The 17,987-nt window shown below is 40.1% G+C and overlaps 1 protein-coding gene across 3 annotated transcripts in view; it reads left to right on the forward strand.

Annotated features, from left to right (window-relative positions):
* Positions 1-16,752, forward strand: part of CPSF3 (cleavage and polyadenylation specific factor 3) — a 65,154-nt gene extending 48,402 nt beyond the window's left edge. For 2 of the 3 annotated variants that reach the window (XM_050950748.1, XM_050950746.1), the window contains 6 exons: positions 835-933; positions 2,982-3,076; positions 3,892-3,979; positions 10,854-10,923; positions 12,471-12,567; positions 14,805-16,752. In XM_050950748.1, the coding sequence (XP_050806705.1) occupies positions 835-933; positions 2,982-3,076; positions 3,892-3,979; positions 10,854-10,923; positions 12,471-12,567; positions 14,805-15,035 (680 nt within the window). In that variant the 3' untranslated portion in view covers positions 15,036-16,752. The remainder of the gene's footprint in view (positions 1-834; positions 934-2,981; positions 3,077-3,891; positions 3,980-10,853; positions 10,924-12,470; positions 12,568-14,804) is intronic. The other variant, XM_050950747.1, reaches the window with a different exon arrangement.
* Positions 16,753-17,987: the final 1,235 nt, after the last annotated feature.

Consider the following 17,987-nt stretch of genomic DNA (forward strand, 5'->3'; position numbering starts at 1 on the left):
TCAGAATAACTTCTCAAATCTGAATTTGCAGAAAGTCTGAAATGAGGTTAAGACCTACAAAGTTAACTGCTCCGTTCATTTCAGTGGGTGAAGTCTGTCACCTTCAACAATTTCACAGCTGATCGCATTAGCAGAAAAATCAAACTACTGTGCTTACTTGTCATTGTTGGATTTGGGGTAGATATTAAGGCGGGGCAGTAGGGCAACTAGTTGCTATCGTTGGTTGCTGGAGCGAGAAACAAGGAATTCAAACCCTTCCTCTGTCACTGCCCAAAAACGGGGTGAGAAAAAATGCATTCCCTCCCTGGTACCAAAAACCAAAACCACCTTCCATTCTTGTGTGGGTGCCAAAAATACCATAGATGGTGGAGGTGGACCCTGGCCAGTTGTCGAAGCAAGCTTTCCTGTGACAGCTTCTAAAATGCATTTATTAGTTTTCAGTACAAAAATGTGCAGCAAATTGAAAACTTAAAATGTGCAGAAAGCATGATTTGAAGTAAATGTAGTCTCAAAATAAATAATACAAGGAACAATAAGTTGATCGAATAGGACAGTTAGGACAAGGGGACTTGTGGGAGACAGTGCATCCCTGTTGCATAATTTACATCTAATGTGCCACATAAAATACAGGGCCTTGCCCATGCCTTAATTACAGACCCAATCTTCTTCTTGTAAACTACAACTGGGTTTTTTGTTTTGTTTTTCTGTTTTCTGCCAACTGTATGTAAACTTTTGGAATCAACAATAACCACCATTTCTCAGCACTGAAAAATCTATTTTTTAGGAAGTATCTTTTAAAGGACTAACTTCCTTTTCTTTTTTTAATTCCTTCAGATTACACTGATTTGGCTATGAGCACTGTAACACAGACACAAGCCATTCCATATTCTGGTCCTTTCAATCTGCTTTATTACCAGCTCCAGAAACTGACAGGTATGTGTATTTGAAAAGAGATGTTCAACATCTATTGTCATTTCTTTAAAGGTTTTTGTTTTGTTTTAATTCTATTTCTTGGGGAAATCTGAGTGGTAAATTCTGCTGTCCTCTTACTAACTAAGCTATTAATAATTTGTTGCAAATTTTCACAAGCTTCGTTAGATTCTCACTGGCCTTGCCAGAGCCATCATAGGAGCACAAGTGGGGGATCTTTGTGGGAATATCCTGTGTATACACTGCTACCCCGATAAAATGCAAACCGATATAACACAAATTTGGATATAACGCGGTAAAACAGTGCTCTGGGGGGGCAGAGCTGTGCACTCCAGCAGATCAAAGCAAGTTCAGTATAATATGGTTTCACCTATAACATGGTAAGATTTTTGGCTCCCCAGTATAGCGTTATATCGAGGTAGAGGTGTATAATGTAAAACAATGAGCATGGGGAAAATATGAGATTCCCAAAATCCCTAGCCAGATTTAAACTTCAGCAACTTTCACCTGCAGGTTGTTGGTCAAAATCCAATTCATTTGTCAGTAACTGAAAAATATCCAACTGGTATTCAGTTACCTGTGTTAAAATTATTCTGGTCTTCAGTTGGTTTCTAGTAGTTAAATGTCTTTCTCACAATAAGTGCCACCACAGTTATTATCCCGTTAGTAGTTTTAGTAGAGGTAATAGCTTAGACATGCTGACTGAAGCATCCTTCTCTCGCTGCTAGAAGTAGTCTCCAAAGCTGTGTCTACACTGCAAGCCAGTAGTGTGATTCCCCTACTAGTGTGCCATGAGCTAGCATGAGTATAAATAGTAATGTAACCACAGTAACACAGATAATGGCAGCAGAGGCACATCTGAGCCATGCCAAGTACAAGCCTGCCTGAAACTGGTGGTAAGTTTCCCCTGCCTCCCATTTGCCACAACTCTCCTTCTCCTAGCTTCAGAGGTGCAACAAGCACTGGCCCACCATCCAACTATATGGATTTGTTTGTCTGTAGTTCTAGTGCCTTTTTTCTTTAACTTTGTAGACAACATATGTATAAAAGCTTAAGGAATTTGATCCTGGGGTTCATAAGTATTTGGGAAAGAAGCGATTAACCAAAACAGGAAGCACACCTTCCCAAATTGTCAGTAAAACAGTGAGAAAATTTTAAGTTCTGCCTTTTGGACGCTGTTTGCTGAGACACTTACTCCAGAATGAGAAATGGGTATAAAACAAGGGCAAAGAAAATCAATTTTTTTTCTTCCTTGGTATCTTAGTAAGTGTATTGTACATCCACTGGGATGGGCTAAAAATGATAGTCATATACCTCACCATTTACTTAGTTTCTCTTGAGAAAAGGATCAGTCAACCTTAAAGTCTAATTTCTTTTTCGAAGACAAAGATAGAAGCAGGTTGTTTATTTAATTGTAAATATTTAAATTAAAATAATGGAAGATGTATCTAAATCCCCTAGACTTCTTTGACAATCTCAACCTTCATTTGTTGTATCTAACTGCATGATTTACATTCATTTAATTCTGAGGCTCTCCAGGCCACTTTACTATTTGCTTGGCTACTTTATAATTCCATACATTACTTCTTACACAAGAAAATATTCTTACAATGTGTTGTTTTCTACACAGGTTATAAAACTTGGTATTTGTGAGATCTAGCATCTTTCTAGCAGTCTTCACTAACAAGGTTAATTGTGACCAGATACTTAACACAGTTAATATTAACAACAAGGGAAAAGGGCCTCGGGCTAGAATAGGGAAAGAACAGGTTAAAGAATACTGCTTTTTTCTACTGGTATGCTTTAGTTAATGTACTGTACTGTTAAACCATGTCAACTGGAACAGCTAATATGGCCAGTATTACACACTAAAAAGCCAAACAGTGTCATGGAATGCATGGAGGAGTATGTGTTTGAGAAGGAAGAAATGGATTGCATATATATGGCCCACACACATATATTTTCCTGTGCAAATATAGGTACTCCGTTTTATAATGACTTTTTTTTGCTATGTAATTTGCTCTCATTAAGCAATTTTTGCCACATGGTAGGTGATGTAGAGGAAATCGAAATCCAGCAAAAGCCAGCCTTGAAGGTTTTCAAAAATATTACTGTGATCCAGGAACCTGGCATGGTGGTACTTGAGGTAAGTGTGAAAAGGGGGAGAAAGAAATATTCCATTTCCTGTTTTGTAGAAACCAATGTCACCGAATGTGGCTTTGGTGCTGAGTTAAATGAGGGATCATTAAGTTATTTATGCTGGGTATCAAGTTAAAGGTATAAGGTCACTGGTGAAGTTTCCTTCAGTGGCCATCTTACTCTGATATGTGTCATTTTATTTAACCTTTTAAAATGTTTATTTCACTTCTTCACTTCAGTTAGATATCCCAGGAGGTTTGATGTATAAGCGCCACCGTTCTTGCCACTAGTATTAGAGAGAAACTTTACTAATACCTTTCTGAGGAGGCACTTGCCTATCAGTGCTAGTCATTAACTAGCACTGTAGAAATGCTTTAAAAAGAATAGAGCAATTCTATACTGGTCCAAATTTCAGACCCAGTGCCATATTCTTCCTGGCAAATAGTAGTTGAAAATAATGCCAAGATTATGTTCATTTCCTGAAGAAGCATCTCAGATCATTTGATAGTAATCCCTCTAGTGTGTCTAAAGAGAGTGAAAACAAAGGAGAAGGAGCCTCTGGAATTTGAGAATGTGTCATGGTGGGGAATGGAGAACTTCTAGGTGACTCCATTTTCAATTCAAAAAGTTATATTTATTTTAAAATTAATATAGTGCAAAATGTATCCAAAGCTATGGAAGTTAGCCTCTTCAGCACAAATCAGCGTATAGAGTCAAGAGAATTTATTTCATGGCTGTTACGACATTTGTATTTTGTATTTTTCATTCTGCCCAGATTATGCTATTGCCAGAGTATTATTATTAATTATTATTATTTTTCAGTGGGTAGCAAATCCTGCAAATGATATGTATGCAGACACTGTAACAACAGTGATCCTGGAAGTTCAGTCAAATCCCAAAATACAGAAAGGTATTACATTTAATTTGTGTGTATTTAATTGTAGCATACTCCTTAGCCTCTCTGCTGTTGAAAATCTTAGCAGACTTTTTATATTATGATACATTTATTTTCATTATGAAGCAAAACACTTATTAATGAGCAAACAGACTTGCTGTTTAAAAACAAAACTGATTTGATTTGTATTGTTGGTTAATTGGATCATTTTATATGTAAATGGCAACTTGTGCATTAATACATGGAAAAATTACAGCCATATTATTATAGAAGAGATTAAGTGGTTTACATGTACAAAGTTAAAAGAAAGCCAAATTTAACATTGTAAGTGATTCACGGTACCACAGGTAAATATTTATTTTAGCCTCTCATTTGAAAGTCCTGTTTAGTAGTGTTTGTATTTTGCCTGGTTTTAGATATATACCCATTGACATCAGTAACCAAATAGCATTACTAGGTCATAACAGAATTATTGTGCCAGATGCTGGATGTGAGGTTGCTGATTAGCTCAAGTAACAAAGCAACTTTGCTGGGACTAATAGTGGTGGTATCTTATGACTGGTTCATATATGAGCCTGTATTTTATTGTCTTAATGAACTGGAACAGGGGCTGCATGATGGATTGAAATGTACTGGTGAAGTTGTTTTCAGTTAGTAGAAAGTATGAAGAACGATGTGACACTCCAAGAGGATGAACATTTTTGGGGACTGTGCAGCATGATGGTAGTAGAAATTTAAAGTTGGATAAATAACAGTAATGAACATTGGCAAAAATAGTCTAAAAGTTCTCATATCCTCTGTGGTCTGTACCATATACTCTTTGCCAATACATACCTTTATGCTTGGAACACATGCATTCTTCTTCACATTAAGTGCCAAACCAAATTCTGCCTTCCTATGCTCTTGCTTATCTATGAAAATTGATGAGAGCTGTGTGTGTATCTGAGAGTAGGATCTGGTCCCCAATTTTGGACATGGTCACATAATTTGGACCAAAAGTTTGGTTCTTGGGGAAGGAGGAAATTTACAAAACGTAATATTTACAACCTATGTGTAGGTTTTTGTTTTGTTTTTTAAAATAATAGATGCTATTCTATTTTACCTTAAGCATTCCCTGCTGTACTTGCAGCCTATTGTAGTGGAGTGCCAGCACTGCTATAGTTAAGGTTAAAACGAGCTTTCTTTTTAAAGTTTGATTCTAAGTGCTCTAACATCTGTATGATTACTTGATTGCCTTGACATTTGGTGTGCCTCATAGAGGTGTGGGGTTCCGTTATTCTTACGCAAATTTCTAGCTATTTGACCAGGGGGTTCCCTAGAAACAGCACACTTCCTCCCTTGGAAAAGAAACAGCTTTTCTTAAAGATGACATGTTTTATCAGTATTTTTTTTCGCACAGGTAGAGTTGCAATCATCACACTGGGGTCTCAGACACTTAAGAGTTACCCCAACAGAGGGCATGCCACCTACTAGCCCCTTAGAGGAAATCAAATCACAATCTCATTAGTCAGTTTGGTTCTCCAGTTAGGCATTCACAAGCACTTCTAAGCCATATCTACACTACACACTTTGGTCGACACAAGTTATGTCTGCAGAAAGCTGCCGTGGTTAGTATATCGCTTGTGCAAGTGCATACTTAGCTCCTTGTGTTGGTGCTGTGTGTACTCACCAGGAGTGCTTGTGCCAATGCACAGTGTGGTGCACCATGGGTAGGTATCCCAGTGTGCAACCCACCACCATCCAGTGCACTGTTTTTTGGGAAGTTTTGGCAATGCATGGTGGGGCAGAAAAAAGTCACACAGGGGTGACTGGGAGCAAGGGGATAACTTCCCAGAGTGCAAGTGTCTCCATCCCATAATTTCATCTATATATCCCATAATTTTCACGCCTTGTTTAAAAACCTCACAAACCGGTGCAGTCCTCACTGTCTGCCTACTCTGGCAGAAGCATGGAAGCTGCATAGCTCTGCACTATTGTCCTGAGCATTGCAAGCACAGAATCCATGATCCTCTGCTATTTGCAGAGCCATAAGAAGAACTAAATCAGCTGGGAGCATGATGATTTCCTGGAAGACAGATTGCTGTGGGACATAGCAAAGAACCAATTCCAGGTTGTTGATGGCATTTGTAGAGCAGCTGCAGATGGTGGGCCCAAGAAACAAGCACTGACTGGTGGGATTGCCTCCTAATGCAGGCTTGGGATGATGAGCAGTGACTGCAGAAGCTTCGGATGTGCAAGGCCAGGTTTTTCTATGAGATTTTTGCCTTAGCGGTACCTGTGGGGCCAGCTGTGGCACCCTCTAGAGTGCCATGCTCATGCCATGGTATATCAGGCACTGCTGGCCCATGTCCTCTCAGTTCCTTCTTATCACCAGTGGTGTCAGTCGGAGCACCTTTCTTGCTTGAGAAGAGCTAGCAGTTTTCTTCCCTTGGCCTTTGTGCCTTCGGGCTTCTTGTACATTGTTGATAGTATTAAGAAGTTATTAAGTAGTTCTTAAGTGTTAGTTAGTTAATAGTCAGGGTCCCAGTGGGGACTTTGCCCCAGAGCGGGGCATGCCCTGGGCTCCCGGGTTTAAGCCCTGCTCAGATGGCAGCAGGCCTATGCCTGTGAATGACTCCCATAACAGCTGCCTTAAGTGCTTGGGGGAGTCACACATTAAGGAGCATTGCTGGATCTGTAGGAACTTTCGGTCTTGCACCCAAAAGGAGAGAGATATTGGCTTGATGGAGTCCGCCCTCCACTCGGCTTCCAAGCCTTTTATGCAGGCTGCATTTAGCGCCTCTGCCTCCGTGTGCAGCGCACTGTTGGCACTGGCCTCTTCCCAACACCGTTCACCGTTGCCTGTACCGAAAATGAGAGCTAAGAAGCACTCTCCAGCACCGAACAAGAAGGCCCAGAGTTCATCCAGCAAAGGACCCGGGCCTGCCCGCCAGCCTTCGCTGGAGCCATGTGAGCATGCCTCCACGGCTGGGGCTCTTAGCCCCTTTAAAGGTCTACCACTGACTCCTGGGAGCAGTATGGGACTTGCAACCCTGCCTGCTCCATCGTCATCCCAAGCCCAGACGCAGAGAGAGCACGTCTCCACCTGCCCCTATGATGTCTTCGGTGTTGCAAGACAGGCTAAGGCTCCCCAAGAGAGCAAGCCCGCCATTAAGGCCCTGCAGAGGGTGGGGGAGCACTGCCAGTTGCCGGAGAAGAAACAATGGTCACCACTGCATGGAGGATCCCAAGGCAGGTCCCACTCTCATCCCTTGGTGTCCCAATCTCACTGTTGGTCGACCAGACCCTCCTTCTGGTCTCCTCGGCGCTACTTTCCGGCATGAGGTCGATGCTCCCCACACTATGGCTGGCATTGCTCACCTTCTTGCCGATCTACCTCTAGACATCAGTCTAGAGACAGGAAGGTGAGGGTGAGCTGGAAATGATGGAGGCAGGGAACTTGCTACATGTTGCAGGGGATTATGGGTGAAAACACACACACATACACCCCTTCCCTCACATGCTTAAAGTTCCTATAATTGCCATGTAATAAAGCTGCCAAGTAATTGGGACATAAACCATGTCTGAGATTTCTCTCACCAGCCCTGCTAGCAACTACACACTCCCAACGATTCAACAACCATTGTCCCCATTCCAGTACAACAAAGTGGGGAAGGAGAGAGACTTGTAGGAATCACAAAGCAACCATGCACCCTGATGGAGACAACAGTGGATTGGGACTCAAAAAACCTAGATTCTGTTCTTAGCTCTGCCGTTGGCCTGTGGCATTACTTTGGCCAAGTCACTTTACCGCTCTTTACCTCACTTTTCCCATCCGTGCAATGCAGATAATTATGTTTCCCTTCTGAAACTCTACCGATGAAAAGCGCTGTATAAAACTTAGGTGATGGTATTATTTCCTGGCCACCGTAGCCTCTGAATTGCAAATTTACGTGATAATTACAACTGCCTAAATCACCACTAAGTCCTACCAACAACATTCCTCTTTCTGTTTGTTTTTTTTTAAAAGGAAAGTTACTAGCAAAATTAATTAATGGCAAAAACTTCATCAGCGCACAGTAAAGGTTGCCCCGTGGTAGCTCGTGGTCTTCCAGAACATCAAGTTCAGCAAAACCCAAACTTGTGAAAACTAGGAAATACAGATTTAAACTGAAAGGCCACACTTTTAACATTGCCCTCGTTGAGCAATGCCCCACTACAACCTTAAACATATTTGCACTCTGCATTTTCACTGTACTGCACAGGAGCTTCCTATGCCCCAGAAAGGAAACCCCATCTGCTAACTTTTACAACCCTTTCAGCTCCTTTTACAAACCTACCACCTTATGCACCAATGTCATCTAACGCTACACTTTCATTTACTCTTCATTAAACTCACAGACCACACTCATCTTCCACTTAACTGCTGACAATCCCCATGGCACAGCCTACACAACACTGCTGAAATATGCATAGTGGATCTGTCAAGGCATACGCTCACTTCTTTCCTTTGATCTCACACACATACGCGGGTCAAAGAAAGAGAGGGGCTCATATACATTCCCAGCGGGGCACAGTCCCACAGATTGCTTCAGACCACAGTCACAACTCTTTTCAAGCTGTTCCAACTAATTTCTCTATCATTCAATGTAACTACACCTAACACAGTGAATGCAGCTGGATTACATAAAGATAATTCCCAGTGGTTAACTCTATTTCCTGGTTTTCACAAGTTTGAATTTTGTTGCACTTAGTAAGATACTGGAAGGGCAATCTTAACTGTGTTAAAGAAGTTTTTGCTGTTTAAGAGAGTGAAGTATTATCCTAATTTATGAAACCAGAAAACAAAGCAGATTATAAACAGAAATGAAGCTGTTGCCATTACCCAACTGAATGAAATGTAAAAAGTAAACAAACAGTATAAATAGTGAAAAGTAAACAGAAATAAGTAAAAATTAGACTTGTAAAACTCTTAGGCCTGGTCTACACTATGATTTTAGGTCGAATTTAGCACCGTTACCTCAATTTAAGCCTGGACCCGTCCACATGAAGAAACCCTTTTTTTCGACTTAAAGGGCTCTTTAAATCGATTTCTTTACTCCACCTCCGACGAGGGTATTAGCACTGAAAGCAGCCTTGACATGTTGAATTTGGGGTAGTGTGGATGCAATTCGACGGTATTAGCCTCTGGGAGCTATCCCAGAGTGCTCCATTGTGACCACTCTGGACAGCACTCTTAACTCAGATGCACTGGCCAGGTAGACAGGAGAAGGCCTGTGAACTTTTGAATTTCATTTCCTGTTGGACCAGTGTGGCAAGCTGATCAGCACAGGTGACCATGCAGAGCTCATCAGCATGATGTGCACATTCCCTGGGCACATTGCCTGGCCCATACTTTGTGAGAAGTCTATGTCCATGTCTATGTCCTTGTCATCGCACTGCCATCGTCTCCTCGCCTGGTTTTGCTTTTGCAGCTTTTTGTTCTGCGCTGCAAAAACGCGTGAAACAATTGTCTGTCATTACTCTGACGGAGGGAGGGGTGAATGATGACATGGCTTACAGGGAATTAAAATCAACAAAAGGGGTGGCTTTGCATCAAGGAGAAACACAAACAACTATCACACAGAATGGCCTCCTCAAGGATTGAACTCAAAACCCTGAGTTTAGCAGGCTGTTGATTTCACAAAACAAATTGGGGTCAATTTCTTGTTTTGATCCACTCCATCTATCTTTTACATCTTAGTCTGGCAGCAAGCAGTGCAGTACGACTGCCAGCCATTGTCATCTCCTGGGTGCTTGGCAGAAGATGCTGCATTACGATTGCTACCCATCATCATCTCCTGGTTGCTTGCCAAAAGACGGTGCAGTACGACTGCTAGCCATCGTCATCTCCTGGGTGCTTGGCAGAAGATGCTGCATTACAATTGCTACTCATCATCATCTCCTGGCTGCTTGCCAAAAGACGGTGCAGTACGACTGCTAGCCATCGTCATCTCCTGGGTGCTTAGCAGAAAATGCAAATGACCTGGCTGAGTCACTCCCATATCTGCCCAGGCGCCCCTGACCGACCTCACCGAGATTGGCTAAAAGAACACCCAGGAGTATGATGACGATGGCTACCAATTGTAATGCACCATCTGCTGCCAAAAGGCAATGAGCTGCTGCTGTGTAGCAATGCAGTCCCACGTCTGCCAGCACCCAGGAGACGTACGGTGACGGTGAGCTGAGCGGGCTCCATACTTGCCGTGGTATGGCGTCTGCTCAGATAATGCAGGAAAAAAGGCACGAAACCATTGTCTGCTGTTGTTTTCACGGAGGGAGGGAGACAGCGGCCTGACGACGTGTACCCTGAAGCACCCGTGACACTGTTTTTGCCCCATCAGGCATTGGGATCTCAACCCAGAATCCCAGTGGGCAGCGGAGACTGCAGGAACTATGGGATAGCTACTCACTGCTACCCACAGTCCAACGCTCTGGAAGTCAACGCTAGCCTTGGTACTGTGGACTCAGTCCGCCGACTTAATGCACTTAGAGCATTTTGTGTGGGGACACGCACAATTGACTGTATAAAAATGATTTCTAAAAAACCGACTTCTATAAATTCGACCTAATTTTGTAGTGTAGACATACCCTTACTGTTTGAATAGCCTGATGGATTTGGTAACAGAAATAAAGGAACTTGTTTCAAATATAATCTTTAAGCTGTTCCTTTAAAATGCAACTTTTTTCTTAGTATTTCATGAAACATTTTTGTTTTCAATTATAAATTTCCATAAAGAAAAATATGCAGACTTTTAGGAACGATGACTTGTAAATTAACTATATTGTAATGGTAGACATTTGCAAGAGGAAAATACAACGCAAGCAAATGTCAATGAAAATCTAATGCTGACTTCTTTATTTTTTTCAGCTGCAGTGCATAAGATTGCCAAAAAAGTAGATATGGATGTATTTAGCAAAAGGATGGAGATCATGCTTCAGTAAGTTGGCTTGTCATATTAATAATAACTGAAAATGGTCAGTTAGAAATATTATTTGTTTGCCTTACAAATATGGTGATTTTAGCATAATATATATGGCCACCAAATATATGGCTTATAAAGAAACACAGTTCTCGCCTACATTTTGCCCATTTCGTTGTTTGCATGTACTGTAATTCAAAAAGGCTGCAGAGATTTATATCAGATTCATTTCTGAGACTCTCAATAATTAAGTAAACCAAAGGATAAAAGGTAATAAATCCTGCAATATCCTGACAGACTGTTTCAGGATGTTGTTTTCTGATCATTTAAATTTGTTGAAATAAGGGCGTGATATTTATTTGTTTTAGAGATGCTGAGGATCTGTATTTCCCACTGACTTCAGTGAGAGCTGTAGGTACTCAGAACCCCTGAAAATCAAGCCATCACTGTCACAGTTTCAGGGTAACTGCACCTATATTTCCCCCTTCGGTGGTTCATTTCAGGACTGCCCAGACAGGTCTCAGGTCTCCCGCTGTTGCCTGTCTCTGGGCAGGGGGACACTTGTCCTACTCCCTTCTGACTGGGGTTTTAAGGCTTCACAGTGCCCTGTTTCACATTGATATCCCCAGCAAGCCAGTCTGCATAAAGGCCAGTTCCTGGGCTTTCTGAGGGCTCTGAACAGTGTATTGCCAGCAGTTACAAATTAACACACGGCTCTTTCTGAGTTAGCATGTTTATTCTTAAGCTAAAAACGTTAGAGAAACCCTATCAAAACAATAGAAGTTCCTATACGTATGCTAAAAACTTACCAGAAGTCACCCATCAGTCTTTCCAACCCTTTCGCAAGGGTTGGGGCCTCTTTGGACAGAAGATCCTGTCTGTTTGCTGGATCTGCAGGAAGGCCTTGATCAGTTTAAATGCAGCCTTTTTCTGTGAAAAGCTCTTTCTTCACCTGTCGGTCTCTGGGAAACCTATTGTGAACCAGTATATGCAAGACTCCGCAGAGGGTGGGACCATTTGGGGGGTATTTACAACTTGAGTAATTCACCTTAACCCTTCCCCCCCCCACTGGTTTTGGTTCGTGAAGGAGCTGTGATGACCCTCCCACTGGAATTGCATACAATACTTGGCCCACAGTGATGCAGTATGGTCCCCAAAGATATTGCATGGAATTGCAATATCCATCACAATCACTTCTTACTAACATACTGTATTTTGAAATCCTGTAATATCTATATTTTAGGTAGACTTGCCTTGACATTTGTTCCCTGTTCCATAGAAGCTTGGCGGGTGATGGGGGGAAGATGCACTTGCTGAAGTCAGTGGGGCTTTTGGCCCTTACTTACTAACAGATTTTTTTCAGTAAAATCCTAAAAGTTGTTAAAATATCCACTTTAATAATTGAGATCAGTATTTGTCATCTGTAATTTTAAAGTTAAGTAACCCAGTCAGTGACTGAAACCAGATACTATGCTAACAGAATCTGCCTGGAATCCAAAGATAATTAAAAGAAAAACGAGTTTGCTATTTAGCTATGTTTTTACAATTATAGGCCTTTATTTTAGGGACATGTTTGGAGAGGACTGTGTTACTGCAAAAGATGGCTCTGTTCTAAGTGTCACAGTGGATGGAAAGACTGCAAATATTTCATTGGACACACGGGTATGTATAGTTAAATTCATTGATATTATTTGAACTGTGCTATAGGAGCGAACAGGCAAAAAAAGACAAAATATTTATCTCATGGAGCTCTGAAGTCTGATGTGTAATGGTAATGTTCCCATGAATATTGTGTTCCACTTGCTATGGGACATATTTTGATATGCAGCATCACAACAGTTTAATCCTATTCAGAAATCTTACAGGGAAAAAACTAACCTCTGATTCTTCTGCTTTTGAGAAAGAAACTTTAAATATTTTTTTCTTTGTAGCAACCATACTTGCGATAAGTAAAATTGAAATTAAATAAAAATGTACAAAAACAGAGTAGGGATGGTAGAGATAGAATAACTGATCCAACTTACTGATTTAGAACTTTTAGACTGTTAAAATATAGTCTCCAGTCTGAATAAAGGCAAACAATCATCCAGTAGAAAATGTGCCAAGCAAATCAGATTTGTCCATCTTGATCCTTGAGTAACTAAATCCAAAATCTGCGATGCCCACAGACAGTGAAATATCTTGTCTATTTATCAGTTAGATTAAGGAGTAAAGCTGAAATGTATTGAAACTTGGTTTTAGGAAGATGATGTACACCTGATGTTTAGAACAATGTGGTGGTGAAATAAATGGTTAATATCCTCCAGTATTGTAATCTAGTGGTCCCCCCACGTGGATTAGGACCCCATTGTACTAGATGCTGTACAAACACAGAACAAAAAGATGGTTCCTGCCCCAGATTGTTTAGACCATGTGGAAGAGGGAAGAGACAAAAGTGTACCAGAAGCTTAGAGGGAAACTTTTACTGCTTAATCAAAATATATTTGAGTATTGTATTTTATATAATTTATTCTGGTGTACACACCAGTGACTTCAGTGGCATTGTATCAGGCCAGGTGTACTCTAGAAACTTTTGCCAACATAGTAATGTTGGTGAGAGATGTGATTCCCCCGCTTCCCCCTCCCCCCTCAAACATTTCTATATTGGCTAAAGCCCTAGTGTCGACACCGTTATGTTGGCATAAGTCCTTTTGACATTATATCTTATTTCATGCACTGAACCAGTATAAGCTATGTCAGCCAAAGCACTCTGTTGCCAGTATAAGTTACAGCTACACTAGGAGGATTTGCCAGTATAGTTATATACTCTGCGTAGTCTCTCCTTTCTTCTTGAACTAAAAGTGCCTGAGTGATTCACCTTAATCAACACTAAGGCACTAAGAAACCATAAAGAAATGGATAATTGCCAAAAGCTTCTATTTTAAAAGGCAGAGATTTAAAAAAACAAAACACTAAATGTTAAGTAGGGTTGGGTTCAGATTTGTGCACAATGGATCATAGCATTTGGTTTTTGCATCTTGGCTTAGTGGAGCACAGGAATGTTGCTCAGGCGATGGGTTTTGGCTTAAGGTTATACTTTGCTACAGAAGAGGGATCATCCAAGCATCATTTTCATCTGCTTTTAAGGTGGAGCTTTTGTTTGATCTCCTGGCAGGGGTGCCTGTCCAGAAAGGAGACAAGTTAAGAGTAGAAGGGAGTAAATACGGTCTTTCAGACTAAAAGAGCCACACGACCCACCAAAAATATAAATCCTTGTTTGCTGCCATTTGTTTGTTAGTTACATGAGTCAAAGAGCTACTGCTGTCAATGGGCTTCTCTACCTGGATGAATTGGCAAGTTTCAAGTATACATAGATGTTTTCCTCTCAATAAAAAAATGAATTGCTTTAATGAGTAAAAGAGGCAATGGATTTTATTTTGAAATAAACTTTATTTACTGAATGCCCGGGTGACCATGAGTGGGTTAAAATTGAATTATTTACAGCAGAGCTATTGATTGGCACTCTATATTGGTTCTAAGCTTCTACCTAAAATAACTTAGTACAGTGCAGATGAGGTCACAGATTACATTTGGGGTGCCACTTGATGGACTCAGACTTGATTTTGAACCAAATCTAGTTCACAAAGCTAGACTTACTATTCAGTAATTCCAAAATTAATGACTAATCAAGCACAAACTTTTATCTAGTTTTGTTGTTTCTCAGCAAGACTGATATAAATCTTTTGCTGAACTATCTTATGTGTAGCCAAGCTGCTTAAAAGACTGCAATGCAGCTGAAATCTCTTGATAATTTTCCTTACAATTTGCTTCACCACTGTAGGAAATTTTTTATTGCTGCTTAGACTGTTCTCTACTATTCCTTCTCCTAATTGGCTTTACTTACAATTTTTTTTTAAAAGGTAAATTTACAGGGCTGTTTGATTACACACATCTCTTCTTTCAGACTGCTGAATGTGAGCCAGGAAATGAAGATGATGAATCCCTTCGAGAAATGGTGGAGTTGGCTGCACAGAGACTCTATGATGCCCTCAGCCCAGTCCATTGACCTGACTGACCAGTATATATATAGGAAACACAAGAACAATCTTTTTAATACTAGATTCATTTTCACCATTTTCATAAAAAAATAAATAAAACTTGCCTTTAACAAGCCATATGTACTTATTTCCTGACTACAAAACTGCTTAGTTGTCATTACAGATGGGCAATCTGTTATAGCAACTCCATTTTGTGTAATGTATATAATGAGTGAATATATGTACATATGAACCCATTAATGGGACATATGCACATAAGAGGAGAAATTTCTTACCCTAATATGATGTAACAGACAACCTAAAATGATGATAAAAAATAAATGGAAGGAATCTTATATTTTCAAAGTGTGCCGACTTGTTGGAGGAGGAGTTGAGTTTTCTGCTCCGCTATATTAAGATTTTATACAGAGTTGTCTTTTTATTTTTTCTTGCTGTTTTTTATGGTAATAGTATAGTGACTGATAAACACACCTCTTGCAGTCATCTGTGCTAAATTATCACTTATCCTTAAAATGAGAACGTAAGGTGAAGATCTGAATAGTAAATGTTTTCTCAGCTAATATGAGAAATCACAATAGATTCCACACAAACCAAGGATAACTAAGGGCTTGATTTTCAGAAGTGTTGAGCATCCACAGCCCCTGTCGATTTCAGCTGGAGCTGTGTGGTTAACTGGAACTTCTACAAGTCAGGCCTTTAGGCCCCAATTCAGTAAAGCGCTTAAGTACAGTATGTACTTGAGTCTGATAGATGTGTGGGTTAAGTCCATGCTTAAGTGCTTAGCAGAATTAGAGCCTGGAAGGCTACATGGTGGAAACAGTGAAACTGACTATAAGGAAGAGGCTGTCAAATATACAAACTAACTATGAGAGAGATCATTTTAGCCTATCACTATCCATTATAATAGTCTCAGGAGTTAATATTGGCCCAGTTCGCTGCATGTGGGCACACCAGTGTGCCGGCACGGAGCCTCATTCAAGTCGTTATAACTGTAGATGTAGAGTTCTACCTCTGCACAGTGAGTTGTGGGCCTGGAGGCCTAAAGTAGGGGAACAAAATTCCTATAGCAATGTGATTTTTAAGTCTGTATTTTTAAATCACACTGAAAAATGTTCAGGGAAAGTGTGGGGTTCCTAACACAAGAATGTAAAGGTATCTTTGCATCATTCAGAAGAAACTTGCCTTTTTTTTTTTTCCAGAGTTGTTTAAAGTGGCATCAGAGAATTCTCAGTAGTAATATCAACGAAGAACATTTATGTGTTAGTGTCTCTCTCAAAATGATTGATTGTCACCAACTAATTATATAAGGATAAAAATTATTCATAAAGAAATACTGATAAATGCAGTCAGTTTTTTTTAAAAGAAACCTGTGAAATGTTCTTGTTTTTAAAATGATACTGTCAAATGTTTCAGATGCAACATCTGTTTTGCGTTAAAATGTTTATAATCTTATGGGAAATATCCTCGAATCTATTTTTACACTCTTTTTTTACTATCTATAATTTTTCTGTAGTGCCCATCACTGTAGTATTAAAGTCATGGAGAATTTTTTTAATTTAGCCTCTGTGACAGTGGTAATATTGTTTGGCTACTGCAAAGTGAGCAAAAAGTTAATTATTCCCAAGAGCTATGTTGACTGCATGAATAACACTTCTATCTTAAGCAGCAAATACAAGAGTTTGAGTCATGTCGGTTTGTTTCATAAAAACTTCAAGAAGAAATCACCGTTTATTCAGTAGAAAAGAGGAGAATCATCTCTGGGTAGAATGTGGTTTTCATGAACAAAAGAAATTAAAAATGGTCTAAAGTATCTGAAATTGTCCTTTTGTATTTAATCATTTGTTTAAGTAGTTCAGTACATATTGGTTTTCAAACTAGTTTATGGAATGCTTCCTGGTGCTTAGCACAGCTGCTTCTGCCGCATTGGAAAAACATGTCTCAATCTTCAAGTAGTAACATTTCCTGCAAATTGTGGTCATTTCTAAGACTCCCTTAGGATTTCCAGAGAAGAGATACTTTATTTCCTCTCCCATAGCAAAGGACTTTTAATAAAAATAAACAGCTGAGATCCAAAATGGTCTGGGGATATAACTAAGCAACTTCCTACCAACTCATTGCATTAAACAGGTTATTTTTAGTGGTAGGCACGGAAAGATTAAGTGATACTTTGCCTGAGTTTGAGTCACTCTTTGAATCTGGCAAATTCTGGGGTCTTTCTATAATCTGTATAATACAGGAGATCAAAGTAGATGTCACAACAGTTCCTGCAGGCCTTGGAATCTGAATATCAAGAATCTTGTCTGTATAGGTGAATATATGTTGTTTTAAGTGTGCATCCCTACATTTGTGAGCCCTCAACAAAAAGGATTTGCACAAGCACTCATCAGGGATGTGGTTCTCCCCCAGCAGGAAAAAGTATCTGCTATGGCTATCAGATCGCAGCTTGTGCAGGGCTTAAACCCTTAGATTTAGCCTGCTATGGGGGCTGGTGCCTCACTCCTGTTTTTTTCTGAAACAGCCAAATTACAGAAATAATCAAAGACAGCAGGGTAAAGGCAAAGAATTGTATCTTAAACTATTTATAAAAGATGAGTTTGCAGCCAAGAGACAGACAGCTGGTTTGACATGTACCAGATTCATTCTTGCTGTCATGGGCACTAATAAGAAGGAACTGAAGGGGGATTATGGCTGAGCCCCCCATTATGCCTTTGCACAGAAGCATAAGGAGGCACAGGGTGGCTGCATGGCCTCAATGTACACTGCTATTCAAAATAATGTATCAATGTGTGCATTTTTGCTATCAGAATTGGGCTGCATGCCCGAAGTACTGTTCAATATTTTCACTAATGACTTGGATAATGGGGTGGAGAATATACTTATAAAAGTGGCAGAGGACACCAAAGTGGGAAGGGTTGAAAGCACGTTCCAGGACAGGATTAGAATTAAAAAGACTTTGACAAATTAGAGAACTGCTCTGAATTCAACAAGATGAAATTCAGAAAGACAACTGCAAAGTACTACATTTAGGAAGAAAAAAATCAAATG

This window comes from Gopherus flavomarginatus, chromosome 4 (assembly GCF_025201925.1).
Source record: "Gopherus flavomarginatus isolate rGopFla2 chromosome 4, rGopFla2.mat.asm, whole genome shotgun sequence".
In the NCBI taxonomy this organism is placed as follows: Eukaryota; Metazoa; Chordata; order Testudines; family Testudinidae; genus Gopherus; species Gopherus flavomarginatus.